The 25,209-nt window shown below is 39.8% G+C and overlaps 1 protein-coding gene across 3 annotated transcripts in view; it reads left to right on the top strand.

The window, feature by feature from the left end:
- Positions 1-1,956: 1,956 nt before the first annotated feature.
- celsr1a (cadherin EGF LAG seven-pass G-type receptor 1a) overlaps positions 1,957-25,209 on the top strand; it is a 306,739-nt gene continuing 283,486 nt past the window's right edge. For all 3 annotated transcript variants that reach the window (XM_048610171.1, XM_048610170.1, XM_048610168.1), the window contains exons 1-2: positions 1,957-4,416; positions 9,994-12,522. In XM_048610171.1, coding sequence (XP_048466128.1) covers positions 3,396-4,416; positions 9,994-12,522 — 3,550 coding nt within the window. In that variant the 5' untranslated portion in view covers positions 1,957-3,395. The remainder of the gene's footprint in view (positions 4,417-9,993; positions 12,523-25,209) is intronic.

Genomic DNA, 25,209 nt, shown 5'->3' with positions numbered 1-25,209 from the left:
TGATTCTTGTGCTTAAAACTTCGTCTTATTTAACAAGAGTGGAACAGCCGCTTCAATGATGGATTGCTCTTATTGCACTTTCAAAACTGCAACATTTGCGACTATTTGTTACTTTATAATGAGAACAGGATTTCATACACACAGGGAATATCCAGCACAGGCCATCACTTCAAAGTCAGCAGAGCACAAGCAACAAAACATCAAACCAGCCAAGCAACTGCAAAATAAAATTTTAACCATTCTCAATGTACTTCGTAAAGGTTAGGAGAGTGGGCAAAGGAATGGCAGATGGAATGCAATGTCGGAAAGTGAGGTTATCGTAGCAAAAATAGGGGTGTAGACTACTGTTTAAACTGGGAAAGGCTCCAGAAATCTGAAGCACGAAGGGAGTGGGAGTCCTAGTTCAGGATTCACTTAAGGTTAACATGCTGGTTCAGTTGGCAGTTAGGAAGCAATCGCAATGTTAGAGATCGTAAGAACTGCCGATGCTGGAGTCAGAGATACCACAGTAATCGCAATGTTAGCATTCATTTCAAGAGGGCTAGAAAACGAGATGTACTGCTGAGGCTGGATAAGGCTCTGCTCAGACCCCATTTGGAACATTGTGAACAGGTTTGGGCCCAGTACTTAAGAAAAGATGCGTTGGCATTGGAGGGGGTCCATAAGAAGTTTACAAGATCCCTGAGAAGAAGGGCTTGTCAAATAAGGAGTGGTTGAGGACTCTGGGTCTGTACTCAATGGAGTTCATAGGGGTGGGGGGAATCTGACTGAAACTTACAGGATACTAAGAAGCATGGGTAGATGGACATGGAGAAGATGATCACACTTGTAGGAGAGACTAGGACTTGAGGCCAGCTTCAGAGTGATGCGAGGACCGTTCAGAACTGAGATGAGGAGGAATTTCTTCAGCCAGAGGATGGTGAACCTGTGGAATTCATTGCAGTAGAAGTCTGTGGAGTCAAGTCATTGAATACATTTAAGAGAGATACATAGCTAGTTTCTTGATTGGAAAGGGGATCAAGGGTTACTGGGTGAAGGCAGGAGAATGGAGCTGAGAAACGTATCAACCATGTTCGAATTATGGGGCAGGTTTGATCGCCTGAATGGCCTAACTCTGTTCCTATATTTTCTGATAATTTCAGCCATAGCTTAATCTAATAAGGTCATGCATTATGTTTCTTGGTAAAATGCAATTCAGAAATTGCATATAACATACAGTCACCCCTTGCTGTTCTGTTAGTCTAGATGGTTGGTGGATTTTTAAAATCTGTTAATAGTATGTGTCGCTGGATAAGCCAGCATTTATTGTTCATCCCTAACATCAATGATACCAGTCAGTTATTTTAATTAAAGAGAGGTGCATTGAAATACTCTTTAACTCATAGGGTCAATCTTTGGAGTTCAGACGCTTGTAACGTAGATAGATTGGGAGAAATTAAACCAAATCTGAACCAAAAACCAGTAGAATTTTAATAGAACCGTTGACTGACCATTGCCCCAGGTGGTGAGTCAGAAACCGTCCTAATTGAAAGAAACGAAAAACAGAAATGGTACCATAGAAATACTTTTAAGAGTAAGATTACCTGGCGTCTATCGTCTGTCCTTGAACACCCACCCTTCCCCGCCCCTTTATGTTAATATTTATGAAGAGCGGCTTTTCATTTTGTGAATTGCCAGAGGAAGAGAAACGCGGGTAAATTGAGCTTCTGATTTTAATTCGCCTTTGGATCGTGCGCGGCAAGGGCCAAAAACCATAGTGACTGTTTTTAAAAAAGACCCCACTTCAGGTTCCCGCCATTTATGAGCTATTTCAATTATTCATCATCATTTAATTTCATATTGGAGATTCAAATAATTGCTAATCAATCTATAACGGCGAGAGAATCACAAAGAATATTTGACTAACAAAGTGAATCTTATCAAAAGATTTAGCAAACGTAGTAGACTTGGTAATTTTCAGAAGTAGTATATTTTTCATAAGTATTTGCAAAAATGTACATCTTTCAGCCCGAATTTTTTTTAAAAAAAGCAAAGTTAACACCTGTTATTTTCACTCATATAATCTTGGAATTCTAGCCGGTATTTCCAAAGCAAACGAGAAAAAAATCACATGCTGATTAAAATCAAACTTTCCCATGCAAAATGAATATAATAATTGTGCTGAACAGACTATAACCGAAGTTATGCAAATTTTAAAATCAGGAATGAAAGTGAGAACGGTTCTCGTTCAGAATTAACTGGATGGCTTGCGCTCCTCTCGTCATTTCTGCCTGAGCTGGTTTACTAACAAGTGAATTCTCTCGCTCCTTGCCGCTGTGGCTTCAGGTTACACACAGCATTTTTTTTATCCTCAGTTCGTTTTTCGCTTTTGTTTCTGAATGAAACGCCCACAAATGTCCCCTGGGGTCCCTCCCTGTTGAAACCCAGTCACCATAGCAACAACCTGCAATTCCCCACCTTTCAAGCAATGGATCTGTTGCTTTTTTTTCCCTTTCTCACTCTCGTCCTTTGACTTTTTTTTTATAAAAGTAACTGTACCGAGCCCACTTGTTGGTTAAGAATTCCCCAGGAGTTAGGCAAGTGGGTCACATGGTGACTGTGTTGTCTTTTTTAATCCATTTGGTGGCGGTGGAGTTATTGGAGGCGGCTGTGTGGATCCCGCTACACCTCCGGGTTTTGCAGGTTGTAAAATGTGTACAGTACCTTAACATTTCTCCGGCTTACAGCAGGCGGGTCTAGGGGGGAAGACAGAGACTTTCAAGCCCACCTGAAGAGCCAAAGACAGAGACACAGAAGAGGAACGGCACCTTGTTGCATCGGAGACGCTGCTGTGGTTTGATCGATCAGAGACCCGGCAACGGAGGGAGGGAGGGAGGAAAGGAAGGAAGGAAGGGGGCAACAGATGAGCCAGAGAGAGAGAGAGAGAGAGAGCAAGAGATTGGGAGAGAGAAGTGGGGTTTGCTGGCTGCTTAGGGGGTGCATAAGGAAGACGCCTGATGCGCTGAGATGGGAGTAGCTGTTGCTGGTGGCGCCTGCTTCTTCCCCTGGGCGCCCCGCTCACTCGGGAGAGCCTCAGTTGTGGTGGTGTGGTTGAAAGTTTGGGAAACGGGAGCAACTTTAACGCTGATAAGAATCGGGACGGCGGAGCCATCTTGAAATGAAATTGGGTTCCAACTAAAAAAAAATTACAAGTGGAGTTCGGGGGTGAAAATTAAGTTGGGGGGGTGGATAGAGAGAAGGAAAGGTAGAAAAAGTAGAAAGGAAAAGTAGGGGGAAAAGGGAAAAAAAACTGGAAAGAGATAAGGGAGTGTAAAGGATTCCATGCACTGAGGCTGGGAGAGGGAGCAGCCAGGATGTAAAGTTTGAGGAGAATAAGAGAGTTTTTAGTTTGGGAAATGAAAGGCAGCAGCATGTCTGCCCGCTGTCCGCTCCTGTTCACTCTCTTGCTGCACATCCCCATGATGAGCTGCCTGAGCCTACACCTTTCCCAGGGAGAGGACGCGGGCCCCGAGGGAGAGCAGCAGCCGCCGTCGCCGCTGGCCAACCTCTCCCTGGGTCAGGCCGCCTGGCTGTACCGGCTGGACCGTACACTGACCCCCGGGCCGCTCAGCAGGTGCCTGGAACTGGGCAGCCAGAGCGGGGAGCTGAGGCAGACAGAGCCGCTGGACTGCTCGCTGCTGCCAGCGAACCCGCTCCCTCTGTATCTCCGGTACCAGGCGGCAGCGCCAACGGGGCTACTGACCGTCAGGGCCCGCCTCGCCGTCTATGTACATGGGGAGGACTGTTACATCAAGTACAGGCGGAAAAGGCCAGGCACCGAGCTCTCGATCTTGGTGTTATTGGGGCCGGGAGCCGGCCGAGGCCCGTGCCTAGCTGCAGGGCAGCTGCTGCTCAATGTGTGGGATGTAGTGCCCGCTTCGCTCCGGCCCGTCTCCCCCCACTGCACCAGCCTCAACTCCAGCCGCCTGTTGCTGATTCCGCCGCTCCGCTCCGGCCACCTCCTGGCCTCCGGGGATTACTGCCTGGGCACCGGAGCTACCGCCGAGCTGCTGTGCTCTCGGAGCCCGGCTTCAGACCCGCAGCCCGAGCCCCTCCTGATCCGGGTCCGGGTGGCTGCTCTCCGGTACGGTCACACGACACGGGCTCTCCGCCGCAAGAGGAGCACCAACCGCAGTCCCCAGTTCCAGCTGCCCAGCTACCAGGTCTCGGTGCCCGAGAATGAGCCGGCAGGCACCCGGGTCATTGTCCTGAGCGCCCACGATCTCGATGAAGGGGAGTCCGGGCGCCTGGAGTACACCATGGAGTCGCTGTTTGATAGCAGGTCCAGTGACTACTTCCAAATTGATCCTGACACTGGAGCGGTTACCACTTCACAGCAACTCGACCGGGAGACCAAGGACACCCACGTGTTTAAAAGTGAGCTTCTGATTTCTTTCTTTTTCCTGCCCGTGTGTATGTTTCATGTTTGTTTTCCAAAGTTCAAACCTTAGTCTTCGTAAAGTTTTTAGATCTCACTCTACCAAAGTTAAAATCTTGCTTTCGAGAATTTCTAAAATAATCTTCATCTCGAGTATTGTTCGCTTGTTTTCCTTGAACTGGTCCATGCCCTCACAATACATCAAGAACAAGCTATGTTTATAAACTGTTGCACCCAAGTCCTGAAATAGCCAAGGTGCTTCAGAGGAGCATGACCAAACAAATGGGCCAGGAGGGAAAAAGAACTAGAAGCGTTTTGCAGAGGATTTTCCAGAACTAAGAACTTTCCTCCTGCTTCCAGAGTTGGAGCAATTTACATTGGAAATTCTTAAAAGATCAGAATTATAGGAACGCAGATATTTCCGAGACTCCTAGCACTGGAGGAGGTGGGGGCAGCTGAAGCAATTTGAAAACAAGGATATGAACTTTATATTTAAGATGCTGCTTAACTGGACGTCACTGTAGAGCAGCAGAGCACCCGGAGTGATTGGGACGAGGAATGAGTTCAGGCAGGTAATGGGAGACAAGCTAAAGTGTGTTGAAATTAACAAGGTTGGAGATAACAAAAGCAAGACGGAAGCTTTCAGCAGCAGATGAGCAGCCTACAGTTTAAAAAAAAACTTGGTCATGCGTGCGCTGACGTTTGATTTGAAAAGTGTGCATTTTATGTACTAACATTAGTCATCACAGTTCACCCGACAGGGGAATACAGTTAGTTTTGAGCTGGACTACGAATAGTTTTCTTTTCCCCTCTAAACATTTACCTTTCTAACTTGGAAATAGTAAGCCATGATGGGATACAGACAACAGCCTTCTCATTTCTCTCCAACTGGTATGATCGAGAAGTATCTTGCATTTTGTATTAACGTAAGCAGTGAGTGCTGTTGCAGTATTTTACACAAACCCTTCAAGATAAAAAATGGTCTGGCATTTCGTTTTGATCCAGAAATAGAATGGAAGTGGCATTGTTCATCAGTTTGGCAACTTGTGCAGAAATTGTGTAATGCAGCTGGCACAGTTTGACATTGATTTTGTCACTTGGAAAATATCATTAATCTTTTCACTAGAATTGTAAACTTAATATTAGCTGTTAGAAGGATGTTATCACTTCATGTTATAACCATGGTGGGATTGCAAGCCTTTGACTACAAGATACTGGTAGGAGTGAAGTCTGCACCAACGTTTAAACTTTCAAAATAAGGGCCATCTCTTAATATATAAAACCATTAACTCGAGAAACTAGTGGCATTCTCAGAGCAGAGAAGCATGAGAGATGTGTTTGAATTCTTGAAGAATTTTGAAGCTCAGATGAGGACCAACTGCTTGTTTAACATTCTGTCATTGCTACATCAAAGGAGACAGGTTTCAAGTGATGGGCAAAACAGTCTTAGATGACACGTGCAAGGCCTTTTATGTTGTGCGCTGTTATAATCTGGAATACACTGCACAAAGGAGTTGTTAGGAGCAGATTCAATAATTTCAAAAGCAAATTGGATAATTTTTTGAGAAAGTAATATAAGCTGCCTACAGACGAAACAGGGAATAGCAGACCAATGGGATAGCTCTATCAAAGAACAGGTATGATGGACCAAACAACCTCCTTCTGTGCTATGTAATTCTGTGATGGTGTACATTTCCTAACAGGATTATCAAGATCAAAAATAAATGCATGATAGATCAATTTCTTCAGATCCAACAATGCAGGCTTGAAATTTTTTTCTCAGTAATCAAACTGTTACAGTCTTAAAATGGAATAAGGGACAAAACTATGATTTGTCAATTATTTTCAAATGAAATCATGACTGAATTTCATTATTATGTGATTGTCATTTGTAAATTTTATTGTATTCTATTAGGAAGAAAACATGCTTCCACAACATCAGTGTAATCTTATGAATTCGGAGCCATCAATTAATATTTGAGAGTTAACTAATTTGTCAGTATCTTGTAAGATTTATATAAACAAGTAATGACCGTGGAAACAACATATTTGATCTTCCATGTTGTTGTCAATGACCCTAGTGAGCTGCGTCAGAGAATCTTTCTAAAGACACACTGTAGAAGAAATGCACTCCCATTGACCAGTAGTTATGTTTCAATGTAATAGATTATTCACCCCTATTCAGGAAACAATCAAAACTAATTGCAGCACCAAGATCAGAATTAAACAGTATTGCCTGATGGTGAAACTAGCAAGAATTATGTGCCTCAAGTACATGCTAAGTTTCAGGCAGTGTCATGTTTCATGCTAACCGTTTTACTTATTTAAGTTTGAAAAAGCAATAATACTAGACTATTATCTAGTATTAACTTGCCACTTAAATTCTGTCATGATGGTCTGGTTCTATCACAAAGTGGAATAGACTTTATGGCACAATCCGATGTACGTATCACAGAAGATGACAAACTGCAATCTGTATACAGTAATGTTTATTTCAATGTTTTCTACTTTGTTCATTTTCTGTGGCAGTGTGAGAAAATGAACTGTCATGCGTTTTTATGACAGGATGGAGAGTGAAATCACAGGCTATGTATTTATTGCTGTATGGGTGGTATTTCATAAATTGCAAACAATGCAAAAATTCTTTTACATTGCAATATACATGTTTTAAACAATGCAGCTTTATCCTATGTCTAACTATTTCCACTCTTTTTTCAAATCTGTGTGTTATTTTGGATATAATAGTGCCAAGGTAGAAATTTTTAAAGATGCTTTTCCTTGCAGAAGTCTTATGAAAATGTAGCAACCTGGCAACACTCAAGCCATGTAAAAATCCTGGAATTTCCTTGCTAATGGAATTGTAGGTGCACCTGGACAGTTTTCAAGAAGGCAGCTGACCACAACGTTCTCAAAAGTGACCAGGGATGGGCAATAAATGCTGGCCCAACCAGTGATCCTGTCATCCCATAAGCAAGCAAGTGAAAAAGTGATGGCCCAGAGAATCAAAGTGAAACAGTTCCAGGGCTAGTGATAAGGGATCCCAAATTTGAATTTTAAAAAACTTTAAACCTTGCAAGAACAAAAAAGGGAAGGTGAGACAAGGAGACCAGTTTTCAGTTTATGTTTTTGAGTAATAGAAGGAGTGTTATTTCACATCAGTGAGAATACAAAGAGCAGGAAGAGCATGTGAGTCAAGGTATTCATTAGGGAAGAATTCTCACAAAAGTTTTGATCATACCTGAATCACCAAAACAAATAAATGAGATATTGATTTTATCAGCCCCAATGACCCCTCTTTCAATCTCCTCCCAGATTCTAGCTTTATTTGTTCACCTTTGTATGGCCGATTACTATTGTGATCTACCTGTATGGTTGAAACTGATGTATTTATGTTTGGTCTCTCACTGTATTTGATTCACCTCTGGTGTGAAAGTTTGTGATTAATTACATTTTATTTTAAAATCATGGTTTCACATTCCTTTTACTTTTCAGTTATTGTCACTTAATTCAGTAGCCATATACCTGTGTTTGCATGTAGCTTTTCTATGTGCTTTTGAAACAATGTGTGCTTCTCTGTATACGTGTTTGGTATCCACTAAATTGCGGCAATTACCACTAATGCAAAAGAAAATCATTACTCAGTCCTGATGCATTATTTTGGCTGCTGCCTGGTAACCCAAAAATGACCTTGTGCCAATAATATCTCCAGACATACAGGAATGTGTGGTGAAAAGCCCTAGACATTTTTATTAAAACCTCTTAGAATTAATTAAGTTTTATTTGAATTGTAAATATTTTATTAAATAACTGATGACAGCTGGTATTTACTTAAATTTTTTTTTAATATAGCATGTTTCAGGGTACGTTACGCCTAAGAGGGAACAGGGACAGAAATGTACACTGAACAAAAAGTAGTGTGAGAAGTCGGTGAGATGATTCACCATGTCACAGAGGAATTAAGTTTCTTTTTAAAGAGATGATTATCATTAGAAAGAGAAATAGTAAGGCAATAGGAGTTCAGGAGGCATGGGCCATTCATGGCCATTTCTCTGTGGCTTTGAAATCGGGCTATATAAAAACATGTACCATTTGGAATAAATATTCACAATAGCAGTTTAAACCTCAGTTTGGGTGTTGCTATGGTACAGATCATGGAATTCCATCAGTCCATGTCATAGAATTGAAGGACATCACAGGCTTATTGCTGAAACTTCCCAATGTATCAAAGTGGAGAGACTTTCACTTTATCCAATATGAGAAATGACTAAAAGCATTTCACTTGAATTCTTTTTGAATTGCAATAACTTGTTTTGTAAACTTAAGTGGCAGACAGTTTGCAGATTGCGAAAATGTTGATTAGCACAGCTGATTGACTTGATCTTATTTGAAAAGTACCATTGTATCTTTACTGTGATGAGAGAGATTGTACCTCTGTATCTTCCGGAAGACTGCATCTCTGGAAATGCAATACTTATTCTCAATCATGTTTTTTAAATCATGGAGTCAGTTCAAAGCCATAACTCTGTCATAAAAGCTGTGTTAAACTGGCACTTACAGTCACTCACTATTCTGAGCTGTGACAAGCAGAGCTGAAGGGCAGAGTGTTCATTTCTGTAGAAGTGGTGAGAAGGGCAAATAATGGGGTCTGTTGGCAGGGAGATACAGTCAAATAACTGTCATTTTAAGGGCCTCAACCTGCCATTGACTGTTTCCAGCAGTTGAGAAAAGTGAACAAAGTTGTAGCCTTTCCAACTGGCAAAGCAGGATGGCCTGCCTGTAGGGATCATGAGGCTTCAATTTCCTGCCATTGTGGGGATGATCATGGATGAGGGGGCTTTTGAATCTGAGTAGGGAGGGGTAGCCCCTAAAAGCCACACACCTGCCTTTCCTCCATTTTCCCATAATATCTCCATACTGTCGACCCAAGAAATTTAGTTTTCCACTGGTACCTGTCTGGACCTTTGACGTGGTACTGCTGCTCCCAGTGATTGCTGGTCCTGATGTAGATAGCATTTTCAGCTTGAATGGGGCATCAGTGAGGTGTGGTCAGAAAGGGCAGTGTCTCATTATTAAAGCCACCTGCTCCCACAATTAACCACTACTGAAAGCAGAAAATAATTGTCGAAGAGCGACAGAGGTTTGGGGGGTTGAATTTGGAAGGAGTAATGTTATGATACACTATAAGAAATGCAGTGAGCTGCATTAGTAAAGACATGGGAATGGCTTGTTACCTGGAGAAGGAATGTAGTTAAGACATTTTCAATAGCTTGTGTTTACAGCATAAGGCACTTCTGTGGTGTGAAGATGCCTGTACATCTATTGAAGAAGTATTTGATTTGACCCTTATGTATTACTAAGTAGTTCCCTAACGTTGCTACAATTAAATACAATATGTACAGAGGTGCTAAACTACTGAGACCAGAAGGTACTACAATTGATTCCTGACCTTTGCTTAATTGGCTGACCTATAAGCAGCACTTCACAACTGCATTGTAGTATGGTTTGCTGTATTGTTGAGGACTTTACTATGTTGCCAGCACGACCTTTATATCATTTTTACCTGTTTTGTTTTAAAGTTACTGCATATGATCATGGAACACCACGTCGAATGGCTGCTGCCACCCTTACTGTGACTGTCAGTGACACCAATGACCATGCACCGCTCTTTGAACTATCTGAGTACAGGGAAGTAATTCGGGAGAATGTGGAGGTGGGTTACGAGGTGCTGACCATTCGAGCAACAGATAGTGATGCACCTTCCAATGCCAACATGCTGTACCGTATTGTCAACAATAAAGGAAATAACTCTGTCTTTGAGATTGACAGCAAATCTGGGATTGTAAGGACCAGAGGAGTCATAGACCGGGAAGTTTTATCTGAATACCACTTAATAGTGGAGGCAAACGATCAAGGAAAAGACCCTGGTCCTCTGAGCGCCACAGCAACTGTTTATATAACTGTGGAGGATGAGAATGACAATTTCCCTCAATTCAGTGAAAAGCGGTATGTTGTCCAAGTGCCTGAAGATGTTTCTGTAAACACTAAAATCCTGCAGGTCAAAGCTACTGATCGAGATAAAGGGAACAATGCTGTAATTCACTACAGCATAGTGAGTGGAAATATAAAAGGTCAGTTCTACATTGATTCTGTAAATGGCAACATTGATATCATCAACCCATTGGATTATGAGACAACCAGAGAATACACCCTTCGCATTAAAGCCCAAGATGGTGGAAGGCCACCCTTAATTAATGGTACTGGCTTGGTCATGATACAAGTGATTGATGTGAATGACAATGCTCCAATATTTGTAAGCACACCTTTTCAGGCCACAGTGTTGGAGAATGTGGCTATCGGATATTCTGTCATTCACATCCAGGCTATTGATGCTGACTCTGGCAACAATGCTCGTTTGGAGTATAGACTGGTAGATACTCCTCCAGATTTCCCACTTGTTATAGGTAACAATACAGGATGGATAACAGTTGCTATGGAATTGGATAGAGAGATGACTGAATTTTACACTTTTGCTGTAGAAGCTAGAGATAATGGAATTCCATCCATGACCTCCTCGGCTGGTATCAGCATTACTGTGTTGGATGTAAATGATAACAATCCTACCTTTACTGAGAGGGTTTATTATCTAAGATTGAATGAAGATGCACCTGTGGGGAGCAGTGTGTTGACTGTTACAGCGATTGATAGGGATGTTAACAGTGTGGTTACGTATCAGATATCAAGTGGCAACACAAGAAATCGATTTTCAATAACCAGCCAAAGTGGTGGTGGACTAATCACTTTAGCTTTGCCCCTAGATTACAAGCAGGAAAGGCAGTATGTTCTTACAGTTACAGCATCTGATGGAACTCGGTTGGACACAGTCCAGGTCTATATCAATGTCACTGATGCTAACACGCACAGACCAGTATTCCAGAGCTCACATTATACACTCAGCATCAATGAGGACAAACCTGTTGGAACAACAGTGGTGATTATCAGTGCGTCTGATGAAGATACAGGGGAGAATGCCAGGATAACTTATATCATGGAAGACAACTTTCCACAGTTTAAAATTAACCCTGACACTGGAACCATAACCACACAAATGGAGCTGGACTATGAAGACCAGGCATCATACACATTGGCAATAACAGCAAGAGACAATGGCATTCCACAGAAATCTGATACTACGTATGTTGAAATCCTGGTTAATGATGCTAATGATAACAACCCTCAATTTGTGCGAGATTTGTACCAAGGCACAGTATATGAGGATGTCCCTTTGTCTACTAGTGTCCTACAGATTTCAGCCACAGATCGGGATTCTGGACTTAATGGAAGAGTGTTTTATACATTCCATGGTGGTGATGATGGAGATGGGGATTTCTACATAGAGCCCTCATCGGGAATTATTCGAACTGGTAGAAAGTTAGATAGAGAAAACGTGCCAGTCTATACCTTGAGAGCCTTTGCTGTAGATAAAGGTAACCCACCACTTAAGGCATCTGTGAATGTCCATATCACTGTGCTTGATGTAAATGACAATGCTCCTGCTTTTGAGAAGGATGAATTTGATATTTACATTGAAGAAAACAGTCCTGTCGGCTCATCAGTGGCCAGGATCACAGCAACAGATCCTGATGAGGGAACAAATGCACAAATCATGTATCAGATTGTGGAAGGAAACATTCCTGAGGTGTTCCAATTGGATATGTTTACTGGGGATCTCATTGCCCTTACAGACTTGGATTATGAAACCAAAACTGAATATGTAATTGTGGTCCAGGCCACTTCAGCACCTCTGGTCAATCGAGCCACAATACATATCCGACTCGTTGATAAAAATGACAATGCTCCAGTGCTTAGGAATTTTGAGATCATTTTTAACAACTATGTGACCAACAAATCAAATAGCTTTCCTTCTGGCGTGATAGGGAAGATTCCAGCATATGATCCAGATGTATCAGATCGCCTTTTTTACACCTTTATAGAGGGCAATGAGCTTAATCTTTTGATTTTGGATCAAAACACTGGCCAGCTTAAATTAAGCCAAGACCTAGACAATAACAGGCCTTTGGAAGCAAATTTGAAGATCTCTGTCACAGGTAAGATGGCAATACACATCTTTTAAATTGTTCATTGTCTAGTGAAAATGTTACCTTTGTATTCATTGCACTTTAACATAAATTTGCAAGATAAGCAGCACTTTACAATATAACATTGTAATCTTGTTTGAAGTGGTGCTTCATGTTGGAATGCAAATTCTTCAAGATGAGAAAAATTTAAGAAGGGGAAATAACTATTTCAGTGACCTTTTGCTTGCAGTTTTCTAGGCTTGGGGGTTCATGTTTAATTTATGTGGAATATGCAATTTGAAGTACATTTCCATGATAGTCGTCTGTTTTTTTTTGAAGATTAATATAATGAAAGGTCAAGATTTTAAAGGCTAACATCTTGAATTTTACATTAAATGTGATTTATGTAATTACCATTGACTTTGCTATTTCTGAGACTACATCTCAAAATGATGTATCATAAGAACATGTGTAGTACGATGTGATCATTAGTTACTGTGTCATTTCTGAGAAGCAGTGCTTGTTTTCAGTTTTCTGACATAGACAGCAATTGACTGAGAGATATTTGGATATTTCATGCTCGTTGATTCACATTTTGTATATTCATTCAATGAATGGTTCTCTTTAAGATAGAACGTGTTGCAATTTTAGTGATTTTCTGACTTAGTAAAAGTTCAGAATTTATATCACTGATTTGTTGATAAAATTTCATCTCATCAGTGACAGATTTAAAAATATTGCCCATTATTATTACTTGTACATATGTCTTCTCTCTTCTGATTTTTGAAAATGCACTGAAACAAGTAGATGGCTGTTGAGCACTTGAGATAAACCTGAACTTCAAACATTGTGTCAGTGTTAGAATGCATTAGGAAACTCAATGAATGAACTTGATGTATTACAAAATAAAAACCAAAAGAACTGTAGATCAGGAACAAAAACAAAGTTGCTGGAAAAGCTCCGCATTGGGCAGTTCTGAGGAAGGGTCACCAGACCCGAAACGTTAACTCTGTTTTTACCTTCACAAATGCTGCCAGACCTGCTGAGCTTTTCCAGCAACTTTGTTTTTGTTCTTGATATATTACAGTCCTGAAACTCTGAGTCTAATCTTTCTTTGGATTCAATGCCATTGATTAATGATCTTTGGGCAATGTGACTATTTTGTCAATTTAGCTCATCCAGCGGAAAACATTCAAGTTATCGCGTTTAAAGCCTCTTAATTTTATCAAGCGAAGTGGTGTTCAAGTAATTTTCCATAATGTTAAGACGTAAGAGTGCCAGCGATTTGGTATATGTAAGAGAGAGAATTCATCTTGACGTGTAGGAAATTCGGAAACATTGTCTGTTTGATTTTATAATATCATGCATGTAATTTAAAATGCAGTTTTTCTTGCAAGTTTCAAAGGGGACCAGGCCATTTTAATGTGTTCAAAGCCACATCAAAGAATTTTTTTTTAGTACCGAAAATTCATTTGCATCCCAGTGTCAATCAGACCTTAGTACCAGGAAGGTTAATTGTTCATGGTATTGGACAGTGATTAACCATAGTGAAATTCAAGTTTAGAACAAAAGAAATTGTTTTGATTGTTCTCCTGAATATTTTGTTTTTCTGGCATTTCACTGTTGATCGTCACATTGTATCTTTTTGTGAGTAGGCATAACATTTGTTTCAAATGTGAAATTTTTTCAAGGAAATGTAATGTCTTTGCAGTTTTTCTTGGAAGGTGTTAAAATGATTGAATTGCCTTTATAAAGCACATATTGTGTCAGCAGAACATTGTAAAAATGTTTAAAAAGCAATGAAGGAAAATGGATAGGAAATGTGTGCATAAATCTCTCAAACAGTAGAGAAGATAAATGTTCCATTTTTGTTTTCTTTTGGTTATGCTGATTGGAGGTATAACTAAAGCACTGAGAATACCCCTGTTCTCCATAACCAACGAACAAGGAACAAGAGTAGGCCTTTCTGCCCTTAAGTCTATTCCACCATTCAATAAGATGATGGCTTATTTGACCTTAACCTCCACTCTTCTTTCCTGCATACCCCTGATAATCTTTCATCTCATTGGTCATCAAGAATGTATCAAGCTCTGCCTTTAAATATTTAAAGACTGCAGCCAGTACCTTTTTTTTGAGGATGGAAATTCCAAAGACTATCAACCCTTTGGAGAAAAACGAAATCCTCAACTGTTTTAAACAGGTAACCCCTTATTTTTAAACTGAGACCATTTAGGTCTAGAATGTGCCCCACAAATGAAAACCTCTTTTCCAACATCCACTGGATCAAGTCCTATCAAGACCTTAGATGTTTCAATGAAATCGTCTCTGTTTCTCTGAACTCTGGAGGATGCAGGTCTAGCCTGTCTAGTCTTTCCTCATAAGATAATCCTCTCATTCCAGGTAGTAGTCCAGTAAGCCTTCTCTGAACTGCTTCCGCTGCATTAACATCTTTCCATAAATACAGTGAGCAGTATTTAATAAAAATCTTTAATAATAATAATAGTTTCTAACATATTCCCTGTGGTAGATGTTAAGCCAACTGGCCTGTAGTTTCCTTCTTTCTGCCTGCCTCTATTTTTTTGAATAAAAGAGTTAAATTGGAAAATAACTAATCTAAAGGAACCGTCCCAAATCTAATGAGTTTTGGTAACTCATCAACTGTTTCACTAATTGCTTCTTTTAAGCCCAACAATTTACTCAGTGTTACTTCCCTGATAATTGTAATTTTCTTGAGCTTCTCCCTCATTCTTGGTTTATGGCTATTTCCTGATCTTACTTGTATGCTCTCTAATGAAGACTGATGCCTAATATTTGTTTAATTTGTCTGCCATCACTTTATTCTTCATTACTACTTTCCCAGATTCATTTTCTATTGGACCAATTTTTTAGAAAAACCTTTTTGGTGTCTGAAGAAACTTTTCCTATCTGTTTTTACATTTTTGGCGAACATTCTCTCTCATACACAAATTATTCCCCCCTCATTAGTCTTTTAGTAACTTTTTTTCTTTGAGTTTGACACTATCTTTGACTTTTTGACTTTTTTTTAGTTAACCACATATGGCTGGTCTGTCCCTTGGAATTTTTCTGATTTGTTGGAATACAGCTATTCTGCGCTTTATGGAATACATTCTTAAAAGATTGCCACTGTATCTCTCTTGACCTGACTCTTAACCTAAATTGTCAGTTCACTTTTGCAGCTAAGTTTTTCCTGCTCTCATATTGCCCTTGTTTAAATTCAAAATGGTAGTCTTGGCCCCACAGGTCTGTCCCTTTAATATGATTGAATGTTACATACAGTTGCTGTTTATTGTCAGTAATCCTATCTTCGTCAAAACCCTGACTGATATAGCTTGCTGTCTATTTGGTGCCACAACATGCTGATCTAAGAAATTGTGCCAAAAACTTTCAATGAATTCCTCATCCAGACTACCTTTTCCCCACCTGCTTTTTCTAGTCAGTATTACTACTTGGTTTAAAACTATTCTACTTCTATCGTTATTCAGTTTCAAGAACACAGGCCCAGAACAGTTCAGGTGAAGACATCCCAGGTCTCACTTTGCCCAGTATTGGTGGCAGTGCACCAAGAATTGGAACCCACTTCTCCCACATTAGTCTTTCTGCCGTTTATTCATCTCTAAACTTATTTGCCTGATGCCAATTTACATGTAGCTGAGCTAATAATCCAGAGATTTAAAGTTTTTTTTTTGACAAGATTTGCAGCTTGGGTTGTGGATGAGGTTGTAGACTTGCTTGTTGAGCTGGTGTGTTTAGTTGCAGATGTTTTGTCACCCTGCTAGGTAACAATTGCCAGTGTGCCTCTGGTGAAGCGTTGGTGTTCTGTCCTGCTTGTTATTTATATGTCTCAGTTTGCTGGAGTGGTTGGCATCACTTGTGGTTCTGTTTCTCAGTGGTTTGTACATTGGGTCCAGTTCAATGTGTTGGTTGATGGAGCTCCAGTTGGAATGCCAGGCCTCCAGGAATTCCCTGGCATGTCTCTGTTTGGCTCGTGCTGTTATGGAAGTGTTGTCCCAGTCGAATTTGTGTCCTTCTTTGTCCCTGTGTAGTGAGACCAGTAAGAATTGGTTATGTCTCTTGGTAGCTAGTTGGTGTTTGTGTATCCTTATTGTCAGTTTTCTTCCAGTTTGGCCTATGTAATGTTTCTCAGTCCTTGCATGGTAATTTGCATATTACATTGGCTTTTATTGGTTGGGGGTATGGGATCCTTTTATGTTTGTCAGTAGCTGTTGCAGGGTGATTGCTGGTTTGTGGGCTACCTGATACCTAGGGGTTCAAGTAGTCTTGTCATTTCTGATATGTGTCTGATGTACAGCAGGGTGACGAGTGTGTCTGGCCGTGTTGTGGTGTCTTGTTGTGGTCTGTTGCGGAGGTAACAGCGGATTGTGCTTTTTGGATACCTCTGTGACGGACCACAAGAAGAAGACACAACACGGCCAGACACGCTGGTTACCTTATAGTATGTCAGAGACTCTCATCTAAACAAGTGAGAACCTTAAACCTGCTGGATAATTGCAGAGACTGACACTCTTGCATCCCTTAACCGGCTCCTCTTACTGCTTCACTTGCAGTAACACCCACCTGTCCCTGATCAGGTCACTCTGTCCTAAGATGTGTGACTGCCTCCTGGTACAAAGAATCCAGTATAATGAGTGGACAAATTCAGCATGTAGATGTAATTGTGATGAATTATAGACGGAAGTTCAGAATGAGCAAATGAGAGACAGTGAATCTTTTCCTTGCTTGGTTAAGTATTTCAAATCTTCAAAATAGAGTCTAAAGTTTATACTTAAATCTGCCAGGGAACACTGAGAATGAATCACTTCAGTTGTTATTTCTGCTTTCCAATACCTGAGTTATCAGGATTGTAATTACTTTGAAAGTAAAATGGTAAACCGAGATTTGTTAAGAACTTTTGTGGATGTCACACTGTGGCAAATCACTTACATCTTATGACTGAGAAAGGAATGGGATAAAATTCCTGAATGTTTTAATAATGGCTGACGTAGACTACAGTAAGTACAGTTTTGCTTTGTCTCTTCAAATTATCTGTGTGGCTGAAAATTGAACATTTTGAAATTCTACTTTAATTTTTGAAATGGTTTTTTGGATATGACATTGCATGTTTCAGTAATGCAGAGATACATTTTTTCCATCCCATTTGTATCTAAATATAGATTGTACCTTTATGGATGTCAGTGAACCTTCCTGAGTAGCTTGGGTAATTGATTACACTGGAAACTGACTGTCGGTGGTGATGTGTGCTGCAGTGCTAGCCAATGGGTTGCTACCTGTCGGAGCTGGGAGGTGGTGTCTTTTGTTGCACTGGTAGTGCTTTGACAATGACCTTATTTGGATACAGTGCAACGTGCTTTAGATGCTTGGTGCATGACTTATTGAAGAGGTGTTGCTAATCAGCTGTTCAGTGACCCAGAAATTCATTGCAACGCTTGCCGAGTATATGATACTCTGTGTCAGGAAGTTTTCTTTTGTAGAGATTTGAGAAAGTCAAAGGATTAATTTGAGACAATGAAAATTAATTTGCTCAATAATGTGTTTGGTGACAGCACTTCAGTTTGCTGTCCTGTTGAGTGGTTGGATAACAATTTTTCATGTTTCCTGTCTTGGCTGAACTGTCTGAGAAAATATCCAATGTGGGAAGTCTGAAGATAAATAGTCTGCCTTTATCAATGTTACTTCTGAGCAACTGGCTATAGAGTTGCATTGATAAAGGTCTGGGAATGGCTTATGTATTGAACTACTTCTTCGTTCTCCCTGTTCTAATGAGAAACAAAAAAGTAAATATGAGTTTGGTACATTGCGAAGCAGGGTAACACTCAGGTTGTCATCCATTTGCCATCCTGACTTTGTCTTTCTTTGTACTCTTAATGGAGGAATTTCAGATGACTTTGAGCCTTTTAACTAAAATTATCCTGGATCACCTGTCATCTTTTTCCAGTGCCTGTTTTTCTCTCAAGATTTGCTGTTAGGTCTAGATTCTTTCATGACATCCTTCTTCAATCCATTCAGATTGCAGTTCTTGATGAAGGTTAGCATTTGTGGACAAAATCATCTGTATGGTTTTTCAAACTGTATCAATTACCATGAAGCTTCTGAAGTGAAATGCCAGGGATAATGTCTTGACATTCCAACAGCTGTGTAACAGGACAGCTGGAAGTAACAGTACACTCAACACATAGATAGTGTTTGGCCCTGACAGGGAGAGCATTCAGCTGTCAATCATAGAGGAAATGTCACCGTACTAGTTGTTACTTTTCTCAAATCTGGCAATCTCTTTGTCTCAGTATAGTAGCTGCAAAATTAGAATCTTGTCTTTTATCAATGTTAAAAAATTTTAATCTGATTAAGTATTTGAAGTGAAAGACTTTTTACCAGAACTGTCTGGAAGTTAGCTTGTTGATTTACCAATGTTTGCACCTTCATGGTGTGGTAAGGTCGCAGCTTTATTGAGCGTGAAGTTTCTATATTTTGATTTTTTTTTTTATCAGTGATCTATCGTTTTCTCGTTTATCCATCTCCCCCTCCCTCCCCAAAGCTATTTTTATGAAGGGTTATGTTGCAATAGGTACTGCCTGCAGTACATCTCAATTTCCCCATGTGCCTCCTTTCATTCCTTCATCACTGAGATATTGACACCAGGTGCCATCTTTCATTTTTCCAGCCAAAATCAGACATGGGATCCTCATAGCCATTGCATCTGTGTCATTATCAGGGCGAAATTCTCAGTGAATTACAATAAAATGTAAAGTTCCCTCAGCTGAGAAGTGTGATCTTCAGAATGTGTCAATAAATTCTCAGTGTTTGAGATCTGTGCACAACATTTTGCTATTCAACCGTATGTCTTGCATGCTAACGATTCAGTGCTTTAAAATGAGTGAAATGGAGTCTCCAGTAGCCTACGCTAAGGGTAGACTTTTTCTCACTTTCCCATGATAGTGTATATTTGCTTGGAACAGTGTTAAAAATTCAACATTTTCATCTTGAGCAATGGCTTGTGTATTTTGTAGCCTCCTTTTAATTGTATCTTTATAATGGGAAGTATTTTCTAATTGCTCCTATCAAGGAAAATAGAAAAAAAAAACACACCCAGAAAATAAAAAATAGGAATAACAACACTGCATTTGTACAGCATCTGAATTAGGAGCAGAAGAGGTCCCAAACCTCCTCTGCTATCAATAAGATTATGGCTGATTTGTTTGTGTTTTAAATTCCACATTCCCATCTACCCCAGCTAACTACAGATTCCTTTGCCTCACCAAGAATTGATCCATCCCTGTATTAATAATATTCCATGATCCCAATTCTACCAGCGTCTAAGGCAGGGATTTATGATGTTGTGCAACCCTCCAGAGGAAACAAAAATTCTCCTCATCTCTGACCTAAAATGTGACCCCTAATTGTAAAACTCTTTCTGCGTCGCTCAGCTCTCCCTCGGATGAGGAAACGTCCTTTCTGCATCCACCTTGTCAAGACTGTTCAGTATCTTAGACATTTCAATCATGTCACCCCAACTCTTTATTTTTAAACTCCAGTTAAAACCAATCGAACAAGACCAACCTATCCTCATCAAGCAATCACTCATCCAGGTATCAATCTAGTAAATCACCTTTGAACCTCCTCCAATGCATTTACAGCCTTCCTTGAAACAAGCTGCACACAGTATTTGAAAATTGTTTCACCAATACCTTGTATAAATGAATCATCACATCCTTACTTGTATGTCCAATTCCTCTCCAATATAAAGATTAGTTGTCTTGATCATGCGATGTACCTGCATATAGCTTTCTCTGACTCATGCACCAGAACAACTCGGCAGAATTCTGCAGATGTTGTCCATTTCTCTGTCTAAGCTGCAGGAAAGAAATTAATTTTGTCTACTTACACCATACTTTCCAATCACTGATAATTATAGATCAGATTAAATTTTAAAATCAAGATTAACACTTTAAACTCCTGAATCGTCAAACTCCAGATTTGCACTCGATCTGAATTGCGTTCAGTTTTATCTACTGGGGATGCATCAGTGGTGTTCCCTTCCAATGAAAAACTTTTGAAGTGTAGTCATTGTTGCAATTTATTCAGATTTGGCAGCGAATCTGCATGTAGTATGATTGCACTGAGAACAAATCTCCGCTGATGCAGCCTGGCCTGCTGTGTTCCTCCAGCTCCACACCTTGTTATCTCAGACTCCAGCATCGGCAGTTCCTACTATCTCTAAATGAATGCATAATCTCATTTTTGGCATTGTTGACTTGAAGAGGGAGCATTCATCAGGTTCTGAAGAAGGGTCTAGGCCCGAAACGTCAGCCTTCCTGCTCCTCTGATGCTGCTTGGCCTGATCTACACCTTGTTATCTCAGATTCTCCAGCATCTGCAGTTCCTACTATCTCAGGAGAATATGTCTGACAGTGCAGCACTCTCTCAATCTGCTCCCACGTCCGCAAAAGTCTTTGAATAGGTCTAATGCAGTATCACTTGAGGCAAGCTTGTATAATAATTAATAAATATATTGACAAATTTATTCACTCCCACTATAGATAATTAATGTTGTACATCAGTAGTCTGTTAGTTTAATGTTGTACAGATTATTTTAAATATCTACAGAAGTGCTGCACCACTTAAACCAAGATTGACTGCTTCATTGTTCTCTGAAGATTTTGTTTAAAGGTCTGAATGAGGAGCTAAAAGGATTATCTTTTCAGAATCGCAACCCTACAGCCACCAGGAAACTAACCCCTTGTTTAGAAACAAATGGATTTTATGGAGCCAAACCACAAGGTCAAAAGTTAAAACTTGTGACCAAGCTCTATAAGGATGTGTCTGCACTTTGTAATGAAATGAGCTTGTGTCAGGCTGGCTTGAGGTGAATGTGCCCCATAGGGTTAGTATTGTCATTAAGCCTGATTTCAGTTCTTGTCCCCGATGGCATTGCAATTAATTACCAGGCTAATAGCACAGCTTCAATACTACGATGAGACATGTCAAAATGAAACTGCTTGCTCTATGCAATTTGATTTTAATTTTATTTTATTGTTGTCATGATCATCATAGCTATTTTAATAATAAGATTTATTCTCATGAAACTCTTCCATATGGTATGAACAAAATACTTTAAAATCTTTTTTTCAAATAAACCCCTTGCGCTACATTTTGGTGCAACTCATGGTTTTGTCATACTTAGATGAGTCTCTTGATTTCATAGTGTGACTTCTGTCTCATTGAAGCCAGCTCACGATAATTTGAAATTGCCAGGTATAGACAACAGTAAGTGATTTATATCCTTTATGTCGAAAATATGTATGACATCACTAGTTTATGGAACAATGTGTTGACTGATGCTGGCTGCAAAATTGACAAACACTGCAGGTATTGATTTAGAAGGTTATTATGTCCTTCAGGGTACCTACAGCATTTCCCAAACAATGATTGCCTGTATAAGCGACTTCATTTTATAAAGGAAACTAGTTATGTTGATTCAAGGGTAATATGGTGCAGATGCGGAGAATACTGAGCATGTCTAATAGTATCAGTGGAGACAGAAATTGATAACATTTTCATTTGATGGCTGGGAAAGTCCTGCTGATGTAGCAGTTTCTAAGCAAGGCAGCAGTAGAGACCAATCTACAAACGGTTGATCTGTGATAGGGTGGAAGGCAGGAGAGATTAAATGACAAAAGAAATGATGGTGCAAAATAAAAAGAGAGTGTGATGGAAAAACTGAAGAAGCAAAAGATGTGTTGAATGAAAACCCAGGAAAGCAGGATTGTCACTAGCAACTGCTGCCTTCTCTAAAAGTTATGATCTCTGTCATCTCCCCAGTGCCAAGATTTAGAATTTCCATGCCCCTTCGTCCACTACACTGCACAGAAGTGATGAGCCTTGGTGTGACAGTTAGATGAGTTGCTTTAAGAAAAGCTTTTAAAAAGTGACTCATTCATAACTGCCCATTGCATTGAAATCACACGTTTAAAAATTTCTTGATTCTTCCCAGCACAATAAATGTGTTAATCGTCCAGACTCTCTAATACATCAGTACCTAAAACCTGCAGGGCAGTTGAAATTGTGTAAACTGGACAGCCAAAGCTTTCTGAAAAGCAATGACTTGGGTGCATCAAGACAGAAATGGTTGGGCTCTCAGCCAAACCTTCTTTTATGTTATTTTTGGCTCGGTGCTTGACATCAGCCAGTATCCACCCCCGGCAATGAAAATTTCACCTCTAGAGCCAGTACTTCCTGAGGCAGGCACACAACGCTAGGAATTTTCTGGACTCCCACAACCTGCTTTTTGAGGATGAAAATCCAGCTTCAAAGATCAATGCACATGAACTCCTTCTGCATCCCTGTTTATTATCGTAAACATTTAAATTGGTTCATTACTGAATCTTCTATGTTCATGAAGTACAAGCCTAGTTTATTAAGCTGTTGACTGTATAGTAACTTGTTTTAACCATTCTCACTCTTCTGTTATGAGGTGTATGTTGAATAAAAGATTACGCTTCATTGTAATTGATATTGTATTCACTTTGTTCGTAATGTAATCCACATTGATTTATATTTGAAAACCATATAAAAACCGAAAGAACTGCGGATGCTGTAAATCAGGACCAAAAACAAAGTTGCTGGAAAAGCTCAGCAGGTCCGGCAGCATCTGTGAAGGAAAAAACAGAGTTAACGTTTCGGGTCTGGTGACCCTTCCTCAGAATTTATATTTAGTTTAGTCTCATTGAAGTGTTCATCAGAAGGTAATGACATGAATAGCAGGACTTATTGATGTAAAGTTGGATGGTCATCCGATGGCGAGATATTGGGCAGCGAAATTGTTTTTTGAACAGAAGTAGCTTTTGGAATGTATGGAATATTGATTTTTATTTTTGGATAGCTGTTGCCTTGAAAGTTGATGCTGGCCTTTCTTCTTGAATAGTCAGAGTCTCTGCTGCCTGAGTGTCATTGGGTCAAGAGCTCAAGGGATTTGAGCCAGAGATAGCAACGAATAGTTGTACATATTCCCATCAGGACGGTGTGTGACTTGAGGAGCATGAAGGTGCTGATGTTCCTCCGCACCTGCTGTCTTCACCCTTTGTGAAGGCGATGGAGGTAACTGGTTTGTGATGGTACTGTTGCTGCAGTGTGTTGGGGGATGAAACGACTTGTTATTTTGTTGGATGGTGTCAAGCTTCTTGAATGTTTTTACAGCTGCGCATATCCAGGCAAGTGGAAAGTGTTCCATCGCACTCCAGATTTGTACCTTTGTAAGAGAGGCATTACCGAGTCAGGAGCTGAACTTCTTGTTGGAGAATACCCAACTTTTGACTCATTTGTCTTCTTTCAGTTCCAATGAAATCTCTTTTTTTTTTACTTCAAACTTGGTGTCATTAAACACAACTGGAACAATTCTACCACTTAAAGTTTATCACTCTTTGCAACAACAGACCGTTAATTTCGTCATACTTCCTGATTCCAGTAATTAAAGTCCTTTTTTAATTGAGTTTTAAAACTGTTTTAAGTGAAAGTTGGTAACAATTTCTTGTTACTTGGTTGAATATTTTCACCTCTGCTTAATTTTTACGTAATGCAGAAGAACATGGCACTTAAAGCATGTATTTAAATCACCCTGTATCCTATTGCAATGTAATGTTATGAAGTGATTACTGTAACTGGGATATATTTTTTAAAATTGTGTGCTTTGTACAAGATTCTCTTATTGCAGAATAACATTCCATGTGATCTTCTGTAACTGCTGAATTTAATCATTTGTGATACATGCTTGTATTTACAGTTGGTTTACCTAAAAGTTGACTTCATGTGGCCACCAGAAATGTTGGTTCTGCCAAGACTGTTGCTTTCTTGTCTATGACCTGTAGTATAACTCGGTCATTTGTTTGGAGACCAATGTGGATCATAAAAAAACTTCAGTCTCCACTTCCAACTACAGAGTGGAATTTCTTCCCTTATTAAGGAATTGTGAATCTCCTACTTTGGTTATAATGGTAACAATGGCACAAACTAAAAGGAAAGTCAAAAGAGTTAAAACGCTATTGGTTGTGTTCAAGTCTTGAGGAGTGACTGACAAATTCCATCTAAGAAATGAGGTACTAAACTGCTCTTTCTTTAATGTTCAACCCATAAACCTTTGCAATGTGGACCTCACTTCCTATTGAGGGACTTGAGTATCCCGTTTATGTACCTTAATCCTTTTGGAAGCTGTTACAGTGTGATCCAGTTCCATTGGAATTTACACCATTTATGCAGCATTCTAATACCAAACAACTGACTCATACATAGCATTTTTGTGTATATTTGCTGAAATGTTGAAGACATATCTCAGAAAGAAAATTGTGAATATGTTGCTTTTGGCCACTTGCATTTGAGATTTGTTTTATTTTTGTGGGCGAATCTGCAGACCAGAAGTATCCAAGTTGTGTTGCTGCCCTGAGAGCTCAGACTGTCTTTCAACAGAGTAAAATCACAATTCTGATAGCAAGCTCATGATAACCTTTTAACTTGTTGGCCCTTTGGAGTGGAAGACAAATGTACAATGATGAAAACCATCCGGACTACTGTTTTTTTTTCTGATTCATGTTGCAAGTGCTGTCTCGTTTATATTACAATGCTATAATATAAATGGAGCGTTAGTTTGAATATTGATGTAGTGTAATCATAAATATCAGTTATATAAGCATC

Source organism: Rhincodon typus, chromosome 22, assembly GCF_021869965.1.
Source record: "Rhincodon typus isolate 14 chromosome 22, sRhiTyp1.1, whole genome shotgun sequence".
Taxonomy (NCBI): Eukaryota; Metazoa; Chordata; class Chondrichthyes; order Orectolobiformes; family Rhincodontidae; genus Rhincodon; species Rhincodon typus.
The sequence above is the reverse complement of the archived record's forward strand: the minus strand, read 5'-3'. Positions and strand labels throughout refer to the sequence as shown.